The sequence below is a fragment of the Urocitellus parryii genome, chromosome 9 (genome assembly GCF_045843805.1).
Source record: "Urocitellus parryii isolate mUroPar1 chromosome 9, mUroPar1.hap1, whole genome shotgun sequence".
Lineage (NCBI taxonomy): Eukaryota > Metazoa > Chordata > Mammalia > Rodentia > Sciuridae > Urocitellus > Urocitellus parryii.
The window spans coordinates 62,235,216-62,256,947 of record NC_135539.1 but is presented as its reverse complement, the minus strand read 5'-3'; the positions used below and the strand labels follow the sequence as shown (position 1 = coordinate 62,256,947).

At 35.4% G+C, this 21,732-nt stretch overlaps 1 protein-coding gene across 2 annotated transcripts in view; it reads right to left on the bottom strand.

Annotated features, from left to right (window-relative positions):
- Window positions 1-231: 231 nt before the first annotated feature.
- The window catches only part of Plxdc2 (plexin domain containing 2), a 431,497-nt gene continuing 409,996 nt past the window's right edge, over window positions 232-21,732 (bottom strand). For both annotated transcript variants that reach the window (XM_077802504.1, XM_026402387.2), the window contains one exon: window positions 232-737. In XM_077802504.1, coding sequence (XP_077658630.1) covers window positions 621-737 — 117 coding nt within the window. In that variant the 3' untranslated portion in view covers window positions 232-620. The remainder of the gene's footprint in view (window positions 738-21,732) is intronic.

Genomic DNA, 21,732 nt, shown 5'->3' with positions numbered 1-21,732 from the left:
TTGTTGGAACAGACGGATCTAGAGCCAAAAAAACAAAATCCTCATGCCACACGTCTGTTTGGAAAAGATAGAAAAATCTCTTATTTTGTGTTTGCTTTTCCTCCCGTGTGAGCTATTGTTCCCAGCAATCTTGAGACATTCATCATTGCTTTGTTGAGTGAAAGGGTTCAGGCTTTGGAACACGGTTACCTTGGAGACATCAGAGAAGAACATTTGAACCAAAGATGAAGATCCCTTGTGAACTAAAGCTTTATTATTATTATTTTCCTCAATCCCTTTGCAACCCTGCACCTAAGCCAAAAAGCATCATAATATTGTTATACTTCTGAAAAGTCCACAGGAGATGTTCTGAGTGAACTATAGATGTCATTCCACTAGGGAATTCCATACTCAGTGTAAATGGTATCCAGTATAAGCTTGAAAATTTCTTTTAGACTTCCTGGGCTGGGCTTGTCCAGAAATCTCGTCTCCTTCAGGCTACAGCAGCTTAGGGCTCCTTTGCGTGTGTGTCTTTTTTTTTTTTATTTTGCTTTTTTTTTTTTTTTGTCTTAAAGGTATAGGCAAAATTTTAGTCTTAAACACCTGTAAGCCAGTACTGGTGCTGTTCAGTCCTAGAAATTTTAGCACTGCTCTGATACAATAAAACCTTCTTTCTCTCCGACTGGTTCAACTTCAGCGTAGGCAGGATGTCCAGAACCCCTTCGAAATTTCATGGCAGGCCATCTGCTTGGACGTCTCTACAACAGAAAGTGCAAAAATAATGAGCTTTGGGGTACAGTACTATCATCGGAAACAAATATATTTGCCCACTATTCTAGATTGACTACTTAAGTAAATTTACTAACATGTTGAATGAGCCCTCATTACCACCACAGGTAAAATTAACTTGTTCTCTAGAAACCCTTGAAGCGCTGTGCTTCTGTCTCTAGGATGGCACTTCTAACCCTGGGAAGTGGCTGTCGATTTGCAACACCTGCCTCAAAGGACGGAGAGTTCTCACAGGCAAGTTTTAATGTCTTATGCTCATTTTTGTCCGAAAAGTTCTCAAATGTAGAGGCAAAAAATGAGCTACAATTTAAAATAAATCTTTTAAATATAAAGCTGTTGACAATTTCTCCTTTAGAAATTAATATTGGCATTACTTCATTTCATTTATTATTTCACCAAAAATGCATCACTATAAAGTTTTTAACAGGTTTTAAAAGTGTGCTTTCAAATTAGATGCTGGACTTCCTAGAAAATGAGCTAAAAGAAGTATTATTCAGTTTATTGAGAAATTATTTATTAAGTTCAGGATAACCATTTATGATATTTTTTTTGTTTATAAATTCAATTTGTTGGACCTGAAAATGGAATCCGTTATCAGAAGGTGGGGACAAACTTGAGCCTATGAAGTTAAATTGCATAGTAGACACTAGTCCTAAAATACAGGTTATGTGTTTTGTCTGAAAGAGCATTTTTCCCTAGTATTCCTTCGAACAAAACTTCTGTGGTTTAGAAATAGATGTGCTGAAATGAATTATAACGATTCAGCAGCAGAAGACACTAAAATGCATTTCACAACCACAGTGACACTAGAAAGGATTACTCCATTTATCAAAGGGCCTGCGATTTGGGGGTAAATAAGACAATAAATATTGAAGGAAGACTATTTCTATCTAAAGAATTTTAATGCAAAAAAAGGTCAAATGTCAGTGTACATATACTGGCATTTGGTGTCTTGCTAGATTTGTCACTGACGTGCCACAGTCAATGATTAATGACTATGGAAGAAGTTTTTTCACGTGGAGTAGGAATGGGTATTTACTCTACACTGGAAAAATACCAATCGAGGTAATTGCATTCTGCCTACTAATAATATTAGATGCTGTCTCTATGACATCATGTGGTTGGAATGCCTTATACTACTTAGCTGAGAGGGCCACATAGCAAAACAAGGTACCTGAAGTGGGACTGAAAAATCACCACCAGTGGAGACAAATGCTAAGCAAATCTAGGGAGGTGGGTGTTGTGACTGGTGGTTACTCCTGTTTGGAGGGGTGAGGCCCACATGCTAGGCCTATAGTACTCACTACTTACAGGTCCCTCTCTAGTTTCCATGACTTTGCAACTGGGCTTTTCCTAAGCCATGACTGCCCTGCCGAAGCAACACCACTAAGACTTTGCTTCCAGTCTCCACCTTTCCAAACTCCAAATGCCCTGTGGGTCCAGCTGGCAACTAATGCTCCATGAACTAGCACTAATTTCCAAGCCTAGCCCTTAAACATGTTGTGCTATAGGGACTTTGTACTAGGTGATTTGCATATAAGGTATCATTCAAAATGCAAATCCTAGTCATTTACATTTTGCACAAACCTGGAAAGCAGCATATGACAATCGAGATTAAAACAAAATCTACTTCCAAAGTTATTTCTGCCCACTTTAGAAATTACTGCTTAAAAATCAATGGCTTATGCATAACTTCCCAAACATGTGAACATGATTTTACTTTCATTTTACTCCTAAAAATAAGTTATTAAAAACTTTAATGTTCTGTTAATAAATAAGAGTTACTAAGTTATCAATTTTATCTCAGCTGAAAAGATTGTAGGGTTGTTAACCATGTATTTTGTGAGCTCACCATAGAATATAGCATAAATATGTTGGGCAGTGAAGCTTCCTCTCTTAATACAATACAAATTTATTTTTAGGTATTTTTTCCATACTCTTAAAGATAATTGTCCATCATTCTTAAAGATCATTGTTCTTAATTTTTTTCTGATATTCACTTTAGAAAAAAATATAAATATACCATGACAAGATTTAAAATCCCCAGAGATACACCTCTCACTTACAGTTTGGCTAAATTATCAGTGTATATCACTCATTTGCATTTCATTACTAAATTTGAATAAAATGTTATCAGTGTAATGTAGCTACAAAATTATTTGAGAATTTTCTTTTCAAACAAAATCAAAAGCTTATACTTTTATAGTTTTTAAAAAATAAATTAAAAGAATGGGTAAGTGGCATAATAATAAGTACCTTAAGATTTATAAAAGTTGTATACCCTACTCTGGAAATCCGAAATCTGAAGTATTACAAAATTTGATACTTTGAGTGCTGATACAATGTCACAAATGGAAAATTCCACATGATGAAACAATGCTTCATGAATAAAATTATAAAAACATTTTACAAAACTATCTCTAGGCTCTCTGTTATAAGGTAAACACAAAACAATGAATTTTGTTTTGAAACTTAGATTCCATCCCCAAAATCTTATTATGTATATGCAAATATTCCAATATTAACAAAAATCAAAATCTGAAATATTTTTGCTCCCAAGTATTTTGGAAAAGGGATACACAACCTATAATGAAAGCTAACACCTGATCAAGCAAATGGAGTTTTAAAATACTGGTATTATTTTATGTTCCTTTACAACCCCTTGACATACCAATTTTACCTCTAAAAATTCCAAATAAAGAGTAACAAATTCCTTTCTTTTTTTCCTAGAATATTTTCACAAGCAATGTGATTTCATATCACAAGACAATTTTGTGGTCATTAATAAGTCCTTTGATTTCTCTGTACCTTTGTTTCCTCCTCTGTAAAAATGAGAGCTAATTTGTTCTCTAAAATCTTCATTCTTGCTTGCTTGAGATAATTGACTTTAAAGGTCAGAAAAAGATCATAATTAAAAAAAAAATAAGCAGACCTTCTTTGTTGTAGTTCTTCTGATCATTGTCCTGCCTGTGTTGCTCTATTAATCTTTAGAATTCATAAATTCCAGTGAAAATTACATAAATTAGTTCTAATTGAAATTGCTTTTTTTGGGTGTCAATCTGCAGCTACTCAGAGACATCTATATAAATGAAAATAAAAGGTAACTATGATTTTACCAGGATGACTAAATATTTAGTTCTCACAGAAAGTCTTTAATGTTGGTACTACAAAGTGAGCTGCCTCTCCTGGGGACTGAGAAGGGCATGGATGGAGAGATCTAGAAACGTGGGCATTATTCCGGTCCTGCCATGATCTTGCAAATGTGATGAGTGTAATTTGGCATTTTTTGGAAGGGAGATACTGAACTTCTTTCTTGAAGCTTAGACATTTCCAAATCTGTGTCCTTTTTAGAATAGTTAATTCACATTATTACAGAAACTGATAGAGGCCACGGGGTCACTTGCTAACAGAGCAGGATGTTTGCTAAAAATCGTAAAATTCAAACCAGACTGTGATGTTAATTCATTACAGAGACTCAGGATGTAATGCCTTAAAACATTACGGGTGTAATGAGTGGGTGATCTTTAATTTCATTTCTGAGAATTATTTGTGTGATTAATCACATGCAGAAGAAAATGTCCACAGTGATATGTCAGCACTAGGGTGGGCTGTGCCAGTAGGATTCTCCCTATATACTCCTTCAGTACTATTAATTGAACAGTCATCCAGATCTGTTTCAATGGTCTGTGGCAAGATAATTAGCTGAAATATTCATAAACAAACGTGTAGGGTACCCTCAGTGAGCAGTGTACACAAAAACTGCAGCAGAGGATCTGTCCTCCAGTGCCGAGTCCAAACAGACAGTGCTTTTTGCTGGGTTAGATGAACCCTTGAAAAGAAGTTATAGGTAGAAATGTAAAAGGGCTAATCTAGAAATTCAAGACCCAGAGAGAAGACACTCAAGGTGCACGATGGCATTTGACATGCAGCTGATTGGAAATTTCGGGTATTCTGAGTTGCTGTCCTCAATTGAACAGAGAGGTTGAGAGTGGTCAGAATCATTTCCCAGCATAGGACTATGGCCAAGTCTCACACACACATCTTCTTAGTTACTGTTTTCTTATCCGGACAATGAAATGAACTAGATTATTGATTATTTTCAAATTTCTTCTTTAAAACAATCTTAAAGCCAGAGACCCTGCCCCTTCAAATAAAATGCCACACAAGGTAAATCTCCCTTAATTGTGGTAGTGAGAACCCTACTTACATGTGTTCCCAGACACCTGAGGGAGTTATGAATGCTAGATCTCTTTTTTAAATGTTTTTTTGTAGTTGCAAATAGATAAAATACCTTTATTTTATTTATTTGTTTATTTATTTATTTTTGGTACTGGGGATTGAACTCAGGGGCAGTTGACCACTGAGCCATTTCCCAAGCCCTATTTTGTATTTTATTTAGAGATAGGGTCTCACCGAGTTGCTTAGGGCTTTGCTGTTGCTGAGGCTGTCTTTGAACTCTTGATACTCCTGTCTCAGCCTCCAGAGCTGCTGGATTACAGGCATGTGCTATCATATCTGGCTTATTTGTTTATTTTTTTGTGGTGCTAAGGATCAATCCCAGTGCCTTGCATATGCTAGGCAAGCGCTCTGCCACTGAGCCACAGCCCAAGCCCCAAATCCTAGATTTCTTAAGCCATGTTTTTGGAAAACTATAAAACAAAATCTGCATTTGTTTATTATTCTGAAGATGGCCTACATACCCCCTTGAATGTATCTCTACCTTCCTAAATAAATCTTCTCAGAAAAAAAAAAAAAAACCACCATCAATGAAAAATCTAAATCTGCATTTCTCAAACTGGACTGTGTCTACAAATCAAAAGGCGTCTATTCATGTGCCGGGTCTGGTTCAGTGGGTCTGGGGGGCTCTGCATTTCTAACCAGCTCCTGGTAATGCTAATGCTGCTGGATCCCAACACATCTTAAAGAACCTGGTGGATTCTCTAAGGTCTTCAAACAAGTACATCCTCCCAAAGTGAATGAAATAAAAAAAACACTAAACTATAACCTTCCCTGTATCTTTGGCAGGACTTTGTGGGGATCAAATGCATTGTTCTTGCAGTAAAGTCACCTTTTCAATTCTTAGCTTTGAAGTCTGTAGAGATGAAGAACACTTTTTTTTCCCCTTATACCTAGAAATACAAGTTTTTCTCCATTTCCCTTATTTCATGTTGAATATTTCTTGTCTTAACAAACAATACAGTGAGTTGACAGATTTAGTAAACAAATACAGAAAACACCAGTTAAATTTGAATTTCAGTTAAATGAGTCATTTTTTAACACTACATTTCATGGGAAAGAAAGAAAGAAAGAAAGAAAGAAAGAAAGAAAGAAAGAAAGAAAGAGAGAGAGAGAGAGAGAAAGAAAGAAAGGAATCATTTAAAAAAATGATTCTTTTCTTTTAATGCAAATTTATCTGAGTGACCTGTATTTTATTTGGCAACCCTATCTACAGGGAAACACAATGGCTTTGGAGCCTGGCCAGTAAAACTTGCAATCTAATTAAAATAGGTACTCCCATTTCATGAGTTATGGGTTACCTTTTCCTCAAAAAGAGTAATTCGCATTGATTTGTCTGCCTTCTGATGTGGCTGAAATTCCAAGGAATAATCTTGGGTGTGAAATGGAGCTTTGGTGCTTTTTATGCATTTTCTGCTTATCTTATTTTGGTTGTTCCTCATGTAGAAGTTGAATTTATTCTAGAATTATCCTATGGGTCATCCTTAAATATTAGTCATTACCATAATCAGTATAAGTCCAAAGTGAAAACTGTCCCCAAACACATATGGGATTACTGTCTACTATGCTTAACAAAATATCATATCATTCATGTGATTTTCCAAAAGTTCAAGTATTCAGAGTATACAAATTCAATGATTCTCTACTCTCTGCTAAATCAAGTACAGACTCTTTAACATGCGAAGAAATATCTTTTATTTTATATAAAAATCCATTATTTTATTTCACTGTCTGGTGCTTCTTAAGGCTCACTGAAAATAAAATCATCTGGGACAACTTCAAACAAACAAACAAACAAACAAAAATAAAACAAAACTGATGTTGAGGCCAACCTCAGAATCTCTAGGTGAGACCCAGGAAGGTGTATATTTAAAAAGGACTTCAGTGAGTCAAGGAGCACAGGGAGGGGTGAGAGCCGATCACCTCTCTGTTCCTGTCTACATCCCACTCTTCAGGCAAGCTGGAATGCTACTTACTTCAATCATCTTTACTTACACAAACACTATCCAATTCACATTTTTTCCCCAGAACTTTCTCCTACTACAGATTAGAAGCCTTTGTTGTTTCAGACATTTCCTGGTATTTTATCAATATCTCTTGCCACATTTTGGCACACCCTGGGTTGTTTATGTGGCTGCATACCACAGTCTCTTATAGCTGTCTTGTTCTCTAAATATTCTAGAGGCCAAGTGTCACATCCTGTTCCACTCTGAGATACCCAGTGCATGGGGTACTGAAGATACTTACCACCTGGAGTGGACCCTCTGTGTAACATCTGCCTTCTCTAGAACACAACATTATTTTCAGTAATCATCACAAAAGGAAATGAATAATAGTAACAAACAGAAAAGAAATGCAGACAATTAAAATTCGGAGGTTTTGAATTTCATTGATATAAACAGGCCAGTTAAAAAATACACACAAAAAAGAAAAATAAAGTAAATATGACCATGCAAAAGGGAGACTTGTAGTGAATGAATGTACTTTTCTGAAGAAAAAGAAGAAAGACACACGAAGGAATGTGGCCAAATGAGTGGGAATGCCACCAAGTTCAGAGAATGATTTGCACTTGTAATAACAGAACTGAAGTACTTTGAATTCTGCATCTTTATGCTTACAACCACAATGCTAGAACACTTTGTCTTGAGTTTACTATTTTAACCCAAACATATAATGTACCACTGGGGCTGGGGACACTTGTGCCTGAAGCAAGTGTCATGGATCCCAAATCCCTAGGTACTTATTCTTTGAATGAATGCACATGGTTCAGTCCACTATCGGGGGCTAGTATGTAACTGACAGTTCAAAGAATTAACAGCCACATAGAAGGCAATGGGTACTGAAGGACAAATAATAAAATTGTGCCAAGTTGAAGCTTATACATATATTATGTCAGTAAATCTCAATAGTAGCTGAATCCACTCTTTAGCACTTGGGTTGACAAATGTTTCTTTCAGTGAAGAATATTTTATCAGTACCGATTTAGAATGTCTAGCACATAGGGCTAATAAAAAGTTAATCTAATTTTAATTTTATTATAATTTTATCATGCTATACAGAGAAGGCACTCTCTGATTGATTACTGGTACTTGGGACAATTTTGATCTGCCATGGTCATCACTCATACTCATTATAAAAGTTTGTGTTGACTTGCACACAAGTCAAATGCTGTGCTTATGCTATAGCACAGCATCCAGATTCTTGAGTGACAACCTATGTTCTTGACATTTCTCCCCATCTTTTGATGTCTGCTTGTTATCATTCTTTGTTTCCAAAACTGAGAATGACTGGTGATAATACCATGGCGGGCATTCAGTTGGGAATAAATCAATACAGGACTCAGGCAATAGGATAATTATTGACACACTTCTATAGGAAAATTCAGACATATGCAGTTTGTTTGGGGAAAATTTATTTATTTCAGGGTTCCTCCTGGATTATTTTGAAAATATCCATTTCCATCTTTTCTATATTGCTCATTCTACTTTGCTTTAAAACAGCCATCTCCAGACTTTGGCTACCACATGGCACTGCCTCTAAGTCCTTTGGATTATAGAGTGGTGACTCACATTAGTCTCTACAGTTCACCCAGCCTTCACTTCACTTCCTGTCAGCCCTGAGGGCTTCCTTGAACCCACTTACACTTTATTCTCTCATCCATCTCACAATCTGTTCTGGGTAAGCTCCCCCCATCCTCATGAAATATCCTCATCTCCTATGTTTTCTTATTCCAGATCTAAGCAGATGCAGTTAGTGCAGAAAAAGTCACATCTTTAGGTTAACCCAGCTCCCTCAAAATCATACTGTAATTTTAATTGGAAAGTCAGTGATCAGTTTACTAATTCTTTTGTTGAATTTCTTAGAACACGCTGGGACTCTGTTCATTTTCCAGCATCTAATTTCCTGCCGCCCTCCCTCAGTTCTGTACTTCTCCACCCACTTTACTGAGAAGATTAAGCCATTAAGAAGATGCTAATCCTCCCCCACCTCATCAGTGCCTTTGGAGCTGCTCCTTATCTGAAATACTCTTCTCTGTTGCATAATTGCTTTTCCTGCTTAATAATCCCATCTCTGCTATGAAGTTACTTCATTCCTTTCCTTCCTAAGCACCTTAAAACACTCCTTCTGTTGTTTTATTTTTTTCCCCCTTATGTCTGTACTCAACCTCAGAAAAAAAGATCCTTTGACTTTTTTTTTTTTTGTATTCTCAGTACTCTCTCTTTTGAATGTATGCCTTCACATCATGGAACCATTTTTATTTTTTTAAACCTCTTAAATTGGGTGCCTGTTCACTCTTAGAATTGCATTCTCTCAGGTTACTAATGATCTCATTATCAGATTAATGCCTCTTTTTCTCTTCTGTGACATCTCTACAGCACTTCATAGTGTTCCTGACCTCTTCATTCTTCTTCCCCTTTTCATGCACCTGAATCTTGCTGCTTTCTGGGTTTGTTTTTGTTTTTGTTTTGTTTTGTTCTTGATCTTGTCCCCTTTCCTTGTTCAAAAATCCTGAATGTTTGCATGTCCTAAGGTTTAGTTGGGAGCACTCCAACTTTCTTTTCTCTGCAGCAGGCTCCTTTAGTCTCTTAGATTTCAGCATCCCCTATTATAATTTCTATCTTTCCCACCTGTTCTACCTTTGCCAGTCCCTCTCTTTGGTGGCTTTTGTGAAGTGTCCCATTTGTGATGTGACCATCAGCTCAAACCAAACATGCTCAAAATCCATTCCCTCTTGTTCCTTCCAAAACAAACTTTGGTTTCTGATGTTTCTAATTTGGTCACCAGATAATTTCATTTCCCAGTTCTTTAAATTTTGTACTTTGGAGTTATCGTTGGTTCTTATTTTCCTTATCCCACAGATCCAATGCAATGAATGAGAACACCCTTCTGGTCTTTACTGCTAAAGAGCTGCAGGATTTTTAGAAATGGCTTCGTTTCTGGGAGCCTCAGTCACTTTAATTTAGACTATGACAGTGCCTGCATTACTGGCCTCACTGGGGAGTGGTGAGACTCTGATAAGTGATTGACAGCACTTTCAGACACAAATCTTCATGCAAATGAAACCTGTTAAATTCTATCTCCCTTCTTCATATGGCTCTTGAATTAGCGCCATTCCATTAGATTCCCTCCATCAAGACCCAAATTCAGCTCTTAGCAGCCACCTCACACTAGGACCAAGGGATCTTCTGATGCACTTGTGAGGGCTCTCAATTGCCACAAGTAGTTATTTTCTACTAAAACTGAGTAATAATTTTCTATTAGTCAGGCAATTGACTCTGAAGAAAAGTACTCTTCAGTGGGTGTGAAAACGAGCTAGTTCACTATCGAACAGTGACGGGGCCAGAAGACAAGATAATGCGCCCTAGTCATAAATGTTCCAGTAAAAGTCAAACGTGAGTTAGTGCCATTCCTACAACAATAAGACTGGCCGTGCTCCTCAAGATATTGTCCTCATAAAGTGATTTGTCTGCAGTACCAATGTGTTTCTAAATGAAGTCAAAGAGAGAAGGGTAGTGAAGCTCTCATCAGCTGCGACCTGAGGGATCATAAATGGGAAGCTATTTTGTCCTCTAAAGTAGTTGTGTGCTTTCAACCACATTTAATCACATGAGTCAGAAACAACCCCAGAGGACAATTTATGTTACCAAATCCAAGACTGGATGCTATTCACTGGAAGATTTAGAACAAAGCCTACCACTCAAACTAGGACAAAAACTGAGCCTCATGTAAGACGAGAACATTGAATCTTAATTTGTATACACATAAGAGAAATTATAATGATAGAAAAATTTTAAACCTATTTAAATTTCTACATTGAACAACGGAGAACCACAAGGGTTATATATATATTTTTTAAATCTCAGAAACCCAATTTTGCAGTTTTGGGACCATACTTTGTCAAATCAATTTGGAGATTTAAAAAAATTACAACTATAATCCTGACAGGAAAAATAATATAGCATTATTATTTTTGGATGTTAAGGAATATGTGATTACATCACTTGCAGAGGTATTGACAGATGGAATGTTGCTACTAATAGCCACTGTCACCACTCCTTACTTCACACGTCCACTGATGTTCATCACTGTCTTAACAAAGATTCATTTAATTTCCACAAAAGCTTCATTGAGGGTACAGTCTATTCACATTGTGATAAAGACGTGCCAATCACAACTTTAATGGTATTGTGTAAGCCAGGTTACAGTTATGAAAGTAAGGCCATTTGCAACATATTAAAATTGAAAAAAAGAAATAGAAAAGCACAACACCTGAGATATATCTATCAGAACCTATAAAACAACTGATTTTATTGTATAACCAACAGTATAATATGCAGTGGTTGATAAAGTCTGTGAATTATTGAGATCACTTGTTCTTTGTTCCCTTCCCCTTATCATTTGGATAACTCACCAAGAACTGTTCAAGAAAAGGGAGTAGACATGGAATGTAAATGAACCTCTTGGTATTTGTATCATTTTCGGTGGAAACTAACAACTACTGTTTAAAATAGGGCTTTTAGATAATCCACAAGAGCCAAGATATGGAAATGACCCAAGTATTTATTGGCAAATGAAGGGTAATGAAAATGTGTGTGTATATATACACACATATGCATATATATTATATGTATATGTATACACATACACCGAAATGCTGAAGTCTTCAAAAAGAAAAAGTTACTGCTGTTTGTGATAACATTGTGATGAACTGGAGGGCACTATGCTATGTGACACAGGCCAGAAGCAGAAAGGAAAATGTTGTGTGATTTTACTTACATGTGAAATAAAAAGAATGTACAGAAACAGAGAAGAACAGTGGTTAGTAGGGGTAAAGTTATAGGGTGAAGGAACTAGGATGAATTAGGTCAAAGGATACAAAACTGAAGTTATGTAGGATGAACCATGTATAGAGTTAATGTACAGAATGAGGACTAAAGTTAATAAAACTGATTGTATACTGAAAAATTGCTAGGAGACTAGATTGTGATTTTATCCTACAAAAAGTAACTATGGACATTGATGCATAGGATACATTGTTTAACAATGGTAGTTATTTTTCTATGTCTACATGATACAAAACATCTTATACATTTTAAATAGATCCCATTTTTTAAAAATAGTACCTGATGCACAGTATGTACAGAATGAATGATAGCTTCCACACACACTAAAATACAATGCTTCATTTCCGGATATTTCCTCTGTTCCCATCTCCAGCTTTATAGAATCCTTCTTTTAAAAATCAATGTTGCCCCTGTTCTACTGAACTTTTATTGCCCTTTATCCTTGTGTGGGCGCTGTCATGGAATTTGGTCCTGATAGGTCAGTTTTGAGAATTCCTTGGGCATGCTCCTCCAGGTCCTTCAGAAATGCTACCCAGGTTCCTTGCTCTTACCTGCAACTGAGCTATCAGTCTCCCCTCCTACTTCCTGCTGCTGTCCTCACATAGGATTGCTGTTTCCAACCAATGCCCCATGGCTCTTTTGTGGTTGTCTTGTTTTCAGGATCACTGGACATGTGTGGCTTCCTTTGCTTCCTCTCACACAATGGTGACAACACTTGAGTCCTGGAGCTCTGGGAGGCTTATTTTTATATGTACTTATGGCTGATGCCTGTATTTTGGCCCTAAGTTGTCAGCTAGTACTGTTGTAAATGCTGCTCACAGGTTTATGATTTTCATATCTAGTTGTTCTGTTTTTATGGAGATCTTTCAAAGATAAAAAAATATATGCTGCTACCACCACTTAACAACTTCCCATAATCTTTTACTAGAACGTCTTGTTGACATTTAAAGGACCATTTTGCATTTACTATTAAATCATATCATTTATCACTATAAAATCTTTCACCAAATTTGAGTGAAAATGTTACTGGTAATGTTGGAATATTTTATTTTCTACCCACTTTTCCTTTTAAAAGGAAAAAAAGTAGGCAACTATTTTACTATGTGTTGAAATCAATTAATAAATGATGTGGTGTGTGTGTGTGTGTGTGTGTATTTATATTTATTTATCTTGGAGACCAATAAGAGATAATGATACATTAAGTAGAGAATTATGGAGAAAAGATAAGTAGTTGCAACATCCTCTTAGCTCCTCCTGATTAAGATTGGTGATTGCTACCCTTTCTATGTCAGGGAAACAAATTTGTGAATGTCTTGGATGCAAATCAATAGCATCATTCATCAGCACATGGAGTTTCAACTTAATTGAAATCTGCATTTGCTATACTTAAGAGAATGAGCGAGAACCACTTTCTCCACTAGCAGTGATTATACCATAAAAGTACTAACGAGCACAAATTCTAATAAATTAGGAATGGGAAAAATGTTAGTTTAAAAAAAAAAAAAGTCTGGCATTATGGCGCATGCCTGTAATCCCAGTGGCTAGGGAGGATAAGACAGGGGGTTCACAATTCACAGTCAAACTCAGCAACTTAGAGAAGTCCTAAGCAACTTAGTGAAAACATGTCTCAAAGTAAAAACATTGAAAGAAAAGGAGAATTGGGGATCTGGCTCAGGGGTTAAGCCCCCTTAGGTTTAATCCCTGGTACCCCTCAGCCAATTTTTTTTTCATAGAAGAATGTTGAATGCAAATATCTAAGAAGTCCCAAAGGCTGCTTGGCAGAGTATGAGAGGCAAGGAAACAGAGTGGCAGAAGTAGTTCTAAATGGCCAGATTTCACATGTCAGGATGCCATCAGACTAGTCAACCTCAGAATAGTCAAAAACTTCGTAGTAGTCCATCTCAGAGAAAGGAAGAAAAAGATAGAAATGAAAACACCCACAAAGTGTCCTATTTGTAAGTAGAAAACACCAACCATGTGAATCCTACCTCTTTAAAGAAAGCTTATACATTCACCCATCCGTTTCTCAAATCAAATTTAAGAAATTTGTGGAGAAGATTATGGAAGAAAGCAAAGCATAGCACTCTGTATCTCTGGTTCTGTTTTCTTCTCCTGTTTCAGGCAACCCCATTGCAAATCATTTGCATAAGGCACATTATAACACTTAGTATCTTAGTACTAAAATAAAACCTAAGGCATTATCCAGTACTACCAATTTCCATAAAAGAGGAAAAGGTGATGGCCTTTTTCCCCAATTAGTACCTCATACATTATTCTGTTTTTTGGAGAGGAGAGTTACAGCCTTCCTTATGTGTGTAGGCTTTATTTTTTTCTCTTCGGGTTCCTTAAAAAATAAGATGTCATCACATTCTACAAGAATGCATAAGCATACCTTCTGCTTTACTTTGCCATTTTGGTATCTTTCTGAGATATAAACAGTTTTGGGGCAAGTGAGGAACAAGGATATTCTAGATTCATAGGGACAGATAAACCCTAAATTCATTATAGTTTAAACACTTTTATTATGTTTAAATGCCCTCAATGAGGCCCTATGGAAGAGGTCTTCTGAACTAATTAAATACCTCTGCTGATGCAGAGTTCATCCAATTTGAAGCATCTCTGGGTACCTCTGACTAGTAGTCTCTTCTTTGCAGTGTTGGGGACGAAACCCACAGCCTTGTGCATTCTAGAAAAGTACTCACCACCTTATAACACCCTTAGCCCATAGAAAGTCTTCATAATGAATCCGAGTTCATTATCTGCACAGCTTGTCCTCAAAGATCCTGGAGGCTAACACACAGATGCATTCATAATAGGTCAGCTGCCTGGCTTTTAGGACAGCCCACTAACAGTGGTGCAGAGCTACTATGCTTCTCATTCTGTGCTTATCGCTGCTCAACCTTCTCCTTTCCTTCATTTGTTCATGGCACTGTTTTTCAAGTTTTTAACATTCTTAATCTGTCCCCTCTTAACACATTTGAGGTCATGTTCTTCTACAAGAATAGAGTGCAGAATGGATCCTACCACTTTTGATGCGACCATCTTGCTCTTCATGAAACATGTAATGCACATACTATGAATGATAGATTTTGAAATTACTTCTCATTTAAATTCAACATTTTTTACCTATTCTCATGGTATATCAAATTTTCTTCATATTAAACTTTGTCATATTCAAGATGCAAGTCTAGTTATAAGCTACTAAGCCACAGTCAGATATTCCAAGGTCAACACCAAATATAAAAAGTAAAAAAAAAAAAAGGTGTGACATAAAGTCAAATATAAAACAAGAAAAGAGAGGATTAACTCCAACTAAAATCCTAGGACTTCAAGGTTACTATAATTTTGAATAATTACAACAAATTTATTTTCTTTTTCACAAAGCAAATATAATTTCTCCTTCAAAGTTTGTGCCAAGCATAATACTTTGCTCAGACTTGATGTCTAAAACCAACTTTTAAAAATACATGAAAGATTTTTTCATCTATTCAAAACTTATCTCATCTGTAATCATTTTAATTATCTTGTTAATTATAATATAAATACAATAATTAGCCAAGGTAGAGAAAACAGACATAGAACTAATGATTCTGATACAGATTCAATTACTATGCCATAGAAGAAAAATTAATTTTGAATTGAAAATTATTTTGTTATATACTAAGGGAATTTTTCTAGATTGATAATCAGATGAAATAGAGCAAAATAATCTTGATCCATTTTCACATTGAAAATACATTTGCTTAATAATTTCTCATAGAATTACAAAGGCACAATTATTCCTATTATTTATAATAAATTCTTTCATATTTCTGTTCCCTAAATTCTGAGTATTTTTTAATTCTGACACACAAACTTTAATTTTCTTATAAGTGCAACCCAAGTATGACATATTTTTCAACATATTTATTTTTTTTATTGCTACCAGAAAAAATAATTAAACTAAATGGAATTGGTGGGAAATTTGTATAAAGGAATAAATTTATTATTATGTGAGACGATGATTATTGCCAAAATTAAAATTTCTATGATCTGCATCCACCAATAAAAAGATTTGAGTATTTATTTTACCAGAGAACAGTAAACAAAGTCATAAGGAAGAAATTACTCAACAGTTGGTACTTCTAAGTACAATAATCTTTTCAAGAGGTAACAGAAGAAAAGGATCAGAATACCTAAAACACATATTGTGCACTTAAAATGACATAATTCAAGTTTATAAATGCCCAAGTGAACTGCAGCTTTACCAGCTTTCATTTATTTATTCATTTGATTCCTTCCAATTAAGACATTCCCTATGAACACTATCTGTCTATTTTCAAGGTTTTATGTACCATTAAAAATAATCAGTTAGGGAACAGTAATTAAGAAGGAATTAGAGCAGAGAGCTCGGTGAAGCATATTTTATTCAATACTTTTAATAATTCTTCCTAATGAAGGGAAGACAATATTTCATTGGAAACACTATTTTAGTTTTAGGAATTTAAATGAAAATATGTTGACCAGGAGAATAAAATATGATGGCATCTGTGAAAGAAATTTATTTTGGTGATTATATATGAAAGGCAATCACTAAGAACTTGAACTGATGTCTCATAAACATCCAGTGACTGTACACAAATAAAACTCCAGCATCTTAGGACAGAAAATGAGGAAATTAAGTCATAGACATTCAAAATAACATCTCTTTTAAAAAGTAACCTAGTTTTACCCATTTCCCCTTATATTTTGCTACAGTTGGGAGAGCTGTCTTCTAACCATACAGCTTTTTTACTCAGCCATTAAACCATTTTAGTTAGGTTTTGCCTAAATCTTTCCTTCCCTTTAGCAGTTCATCAAAAATGATTACCATCTTCTGCCTCCACTAAGAATAGAAATAAGAAATATTTTGTTTCAGTGAATCATTTTTTTCCCTTGAGTTTTCTCAAATGCTGAAATAAGTGTAAGAAGTACCTTAAAGGCTAAATTCAGTTACCAAAAAAAATGTGTGACTTCAAAAAAGATTAAAAAAAAAAAAGATTTGTGGATCTATGAAACTATTTCTCTATTTCCCATACAGGTTAGTCAAGGGATCATGTCATGTCTTCCAGACTCCCATGTGTTATTCAGCCAGCAGCTGCACAGCAAGATGTTAAACTTTTAGTAAACACGTTTTTGTTTTTTTTTCCACCCAAGCAGCAGCCTCTGAATCTTTGCCTGGCTCCTTTCTCTGGCTTCTTTCCTGGTGGCACTAGGGATTGCCAGGAAAAGTTGAGGGCCACAGCTGCCTGAATTTCTTGTATCACATTCTCCAATAGTCCTTGTTATCCACAAATATTCCTTGGGACAAGGAACCCTTGTGATTGTTAGACAGATCAAAGGGATCTGGCTATGATTCTGCCAGACCAGGATGAGGGGTCCTGAGCTGAAGCCCTGGCTCTGTAGCACGTGTCTTATGACCCAAGTAAATGGTTACACCATCCTACATCTCCATTCTATGTTGGACTGGACTCCAACAAATGTGTGAAAAGACACTTTCCACTTAGGAACTGAGATCTCTGCTGATTTTATTTGGATTTTATAGTAACTAGAACTATACAACTGGGGTGCCAAGGATATACAAATTAAAGGGATAAGAATCTCAGTGGCTTGGGAGGCTGAGACAAGAGGATCTTCAGTTCAAGGTCAGCCTCAGCAAAAGGGAGGCGCTAAGCAACCCAGTGGGACCCTGCCTCTAAATAAAACACAAAATAGGGCTGGGGATGTGGTCAGTGGTAGAGTGCCCCCAGTCAATCCCCAATACATATCCTCATCTCTCCCCCAAAGAGAATAACCCTTTAGAATGTTAATATTGGTTGAAGATTGTGTACTATCATTTTTTACATCAAACATTATATAACTCTATAGTATAGAGTATATATTATAGAATAAAATGCAAAAATTTTTCCAAGTTTTTAAGATAAAACACAAACTCTCAGGAATAAGTACTTGTGGTGGATACTTGGGGAATTCATACAATTTAGTTTGGAAAAGTTACAGAATCACTAGTTTGCATGCATGCTGAGGTTATTTTTTTCTTTGACATCATATAATTTTGCTGATAGAGAATACTGGGTACTTCCACCAGAAAGGATGAGAACTTTAAACCATGATATGAAAAATAACTGGCATTTTGACATTTACTTCCAGATTTTATTATAAAAAAATCTCGTAACTTCTAATTCAAACCAGTATGCACAATTTAAGAATGGGGAGACAGTTTACCCCTTCAGGGAAACTAACTGCTTATGAGATTAATATTTTAACTTATTTATTTTACTTAATTTGCTGGTGAGACTGCAAATTGGTACAGCCAATATGGAAAGCAGTATGGAGTTTGCTTTGAAATCTAGAAATGTAACCATCATTTGACCCAGCTATCCCTCTCCTTGGTTTATACCCAAAAGACTTAAAAATAGCATAGTACAGGGACACAACCACATCAATGTTTATAGCAGCACAATTCAAAATAGCTAACTGTGGAGCCAACCTAGATGCCCTTCAGTGGATGAATGGATAAAAAAATGTGGTATTTATACACAATGGAATTTTATTCATCAATAAAAGAGAATAAAATCATGGCATTTGTAGGTAAATGGATGGTGTTGGAGAAGATAATGCTAAGTGAAGTTAGCCAATCCCAAAAAACAAATGTCAAATGTTTTCTCTGATATAAGGAAGTTAACTCATAGTGGGGTAGGGAGGGGGAGCATGGGAGGAATAGATAGGGCAGATGGGTGGGAAGAAAAGGGAGGGGGCAGAGGATTACCAAGGATGGTGGAATGTGATGGACATCATTATCCAAAGTACATGTATGAAGACACGAATTGGTGTGAACATACTTTATGTACAACCAGAGATATGAAAAATCATATTGTAATCATAAGAACTGTAATGCATTCTGCTGTCATTTACTTAAAAAAAAAAATATATATATATATCTTTATAGACCTCTGGATATATATATATATATCCAGAGGTCTATAAAAGTCTTCATGATAAAATGATGATAATAATAATCCTACTTATTATCAAATTGCAAGTGGAGACATAAAGATCATAACAAACTCTGATATCCTCAGTTATTTGGTCAATACATATCTTTTTAGTTAGTTTGATTTTGTTAATGGGGTTAAACCTGGGGTGCTGTATCCCTGAGCTTTATTCTCCCATCCCTTTTATTTTATTTTTATTTTGAAACAGTGTTTCTCTAAGTTGCTGAGGGTAGCCTGGAACTTGTGATCTTCATGCCTTAGCCTCCCAAGTCGCTAAGATTACAAGCATGTACTACCACACCTGGTAGATCTTAGTACTTAAAAAAAAGTAACATTTTATCAAACTTTTTTTTTTTTTAAACTAAAGATCCAATGGGAAATCCAAACCTAACTTAAAATATGCTCCTCATCTATTTCTACTTATTGGAATGTAAGCTCCATGAGTTTATGAGGGCAAGGATTGGCTTTTGTCTGGTTTGCTTACTATTGTATCTTGGGTGTCTGATATCTAATAGGAGCGGAACAAATATTAAATAGATGAATGAGTGAATAGTCAATATGCCAGTTGGCTTTGGTAGATTTCTCCCTCTTCAAGTTTCTAATTACTTGTCTTTTACTTTGCTGAAAATCAGTTGATTTCTTACTTAAAAAAGAGCAAAGAATCAAAATGCCTTTCTAATTCCCCTTTCTCAGCAGTTTTCTTTAAATCAGCATCCTGCAAGAAATACATTGTATGAGCCATATAGATAATTTCAAAAAATGTCCAGAAGTCACATTAAAAAGTAAAAATAATTGAAATTAAATTCAATAATGTATTTAAGCTGATATAACAAAGATATTAACATTTTGACATTTAAATTTATATAAATTATCTCTGAAATAATTTACATTCCATTTTATTTTGTACTCTAAAATCCAGTGTGTTTTTGTTAGCTTTTCATCACTGTGATCAGAACATGTAACAACAACTTAGAGGATAAAAAGTATATTTTGAGTCATGGTTTCAGATGTTCAGTCCTTGGTCAGGTGACTACATAGCTTTGGACCCAATGTGAGACAGAACATCATGGCAGAAGAGTGTGGCAGAGGAAAGCTGCTCAGGACATGTTAGCCAGAAAGTAAAGAGAGAGTTCAGTTCACTAGAGAAAAAATGTAAACCCCAAATGCAAACCCCTAGCAATCTACTTCTACCAGCCAGAGCCCACCTGCCTACAATTATCACCATCAATCCATATCAGTGGATTAATCCATGACCAGGTTCTACCTCTCATAATCTAATCATTTCACCTTTGAACATTCTTGCATTATATCACACATGAGCTTTTGGGGACACCTCATATCTAAACCAAACTCAGTGTGTATCTTATATACATGTCTTTTCAGACATTCAACAGTGTAAACACTGATCTCTGTGGCCTATATTCATGCAACAATGAAGTCTGTAATAAATCATAGAATTCATGCCTAGAAAAGTTCAGCAATCATTAACTTTAATGTAGAGCTTAAGGCACAAAGAATTCTCCAAAGAGACACTAGTTTTATCAAAATCTATTAAAAATAAAAGAATATTAGTTTATTTAAATATTTATTCTCTGTTAGTTTGTTTCAAGATAATAAATAAGCATTTTAAAAAGATTTCAAAACATGTATAATATGATGGATTTTGGTCAAAATCAGACACCCTTTTGAAAGTAACTGGCAAAAGCCAGATGGATAACAAAAAATGCAAGCTATTCAGTAAAAAAGTCAACCAAAATGTTCAGTCTAAGAATAGAGGAGGATGATGGAGGATTGTAGAAGATAAGTTAGTGAAAAATAGACTATTCTGCCAGATTGGATAGACACTGGATGTTTGAGGAGGATGGCGCTCTTATCCTTACCCTGTACATGAAGACACGAGATGTAAACAGTCAATTCACTTGCTTAATTATACAGTTTATAGGGGAAATGATTTGCTTTATTATCTAGTTTCCTTCCTACAAACAAGAAGTTTAAAAGTCAAGGCCCATATAAACATTTTATATAAAGAAGAGCGTCAGTGCTCACAAAATGAATAATAATCAGTATATATTTTCTGCAAGAATAAAATACATAGGTAATAGCCACTGTCATTTTTGTCATCACTTGACTATTAATAACAGCTGTATGAATGAGTCTACACCTTTGGGTAATGATTTTGGCAATATTTATTAAATGCCTTTTAACTGTTCTTTTCCTTTGTTTCTATTTGGGGGAATATGTTCTAAGGAAATAATATATGTCCTTAGATATACATCATCCTACACTTCTACTTACAATATATAAAAATTATCTTAACAAACAGATAGGGCAGCCTACTGGTTAAGGGTGTGGTCTCTGGAGTTGGAGAGGCTGGACTCAAATACTCACTCCACTAGTGACTGAATGCTTCAGTCTTCTCGTCTATGATATTAAAATAATTCTAATACCTCATAGGGTCTTCATCAGGATTAAATAAAAGGATAAGTGTAAATCAAAACTATTAGTGAATTTAATGAATTAATGAATTTAATGAATTAGCTGTTATCATTAATATGTTTACAATGCAGCTCATTATCATAGGGAAGAGCCCATTTGAGAAAGAGGCTCTGTAACATTGATTTTGTGAGCTCTGGTACATTCACAAGGGCAGAGGCATTAACTTTCATCACAGAATACGAAGTATCTAACACAGGAATTAATTTATACAGGTGTTTATTGCAGCATGTATTTCACTGTGAAATATACAAGATACACATGGGGTCATAGTTTTGATATCACTAAAATTAGAGCATACCTTACAGACAAGGATGTGCCACAGTTTAATTGGTAATGCATGATGTATCTTATACTTGATGCAGTCTGTGTTCAAC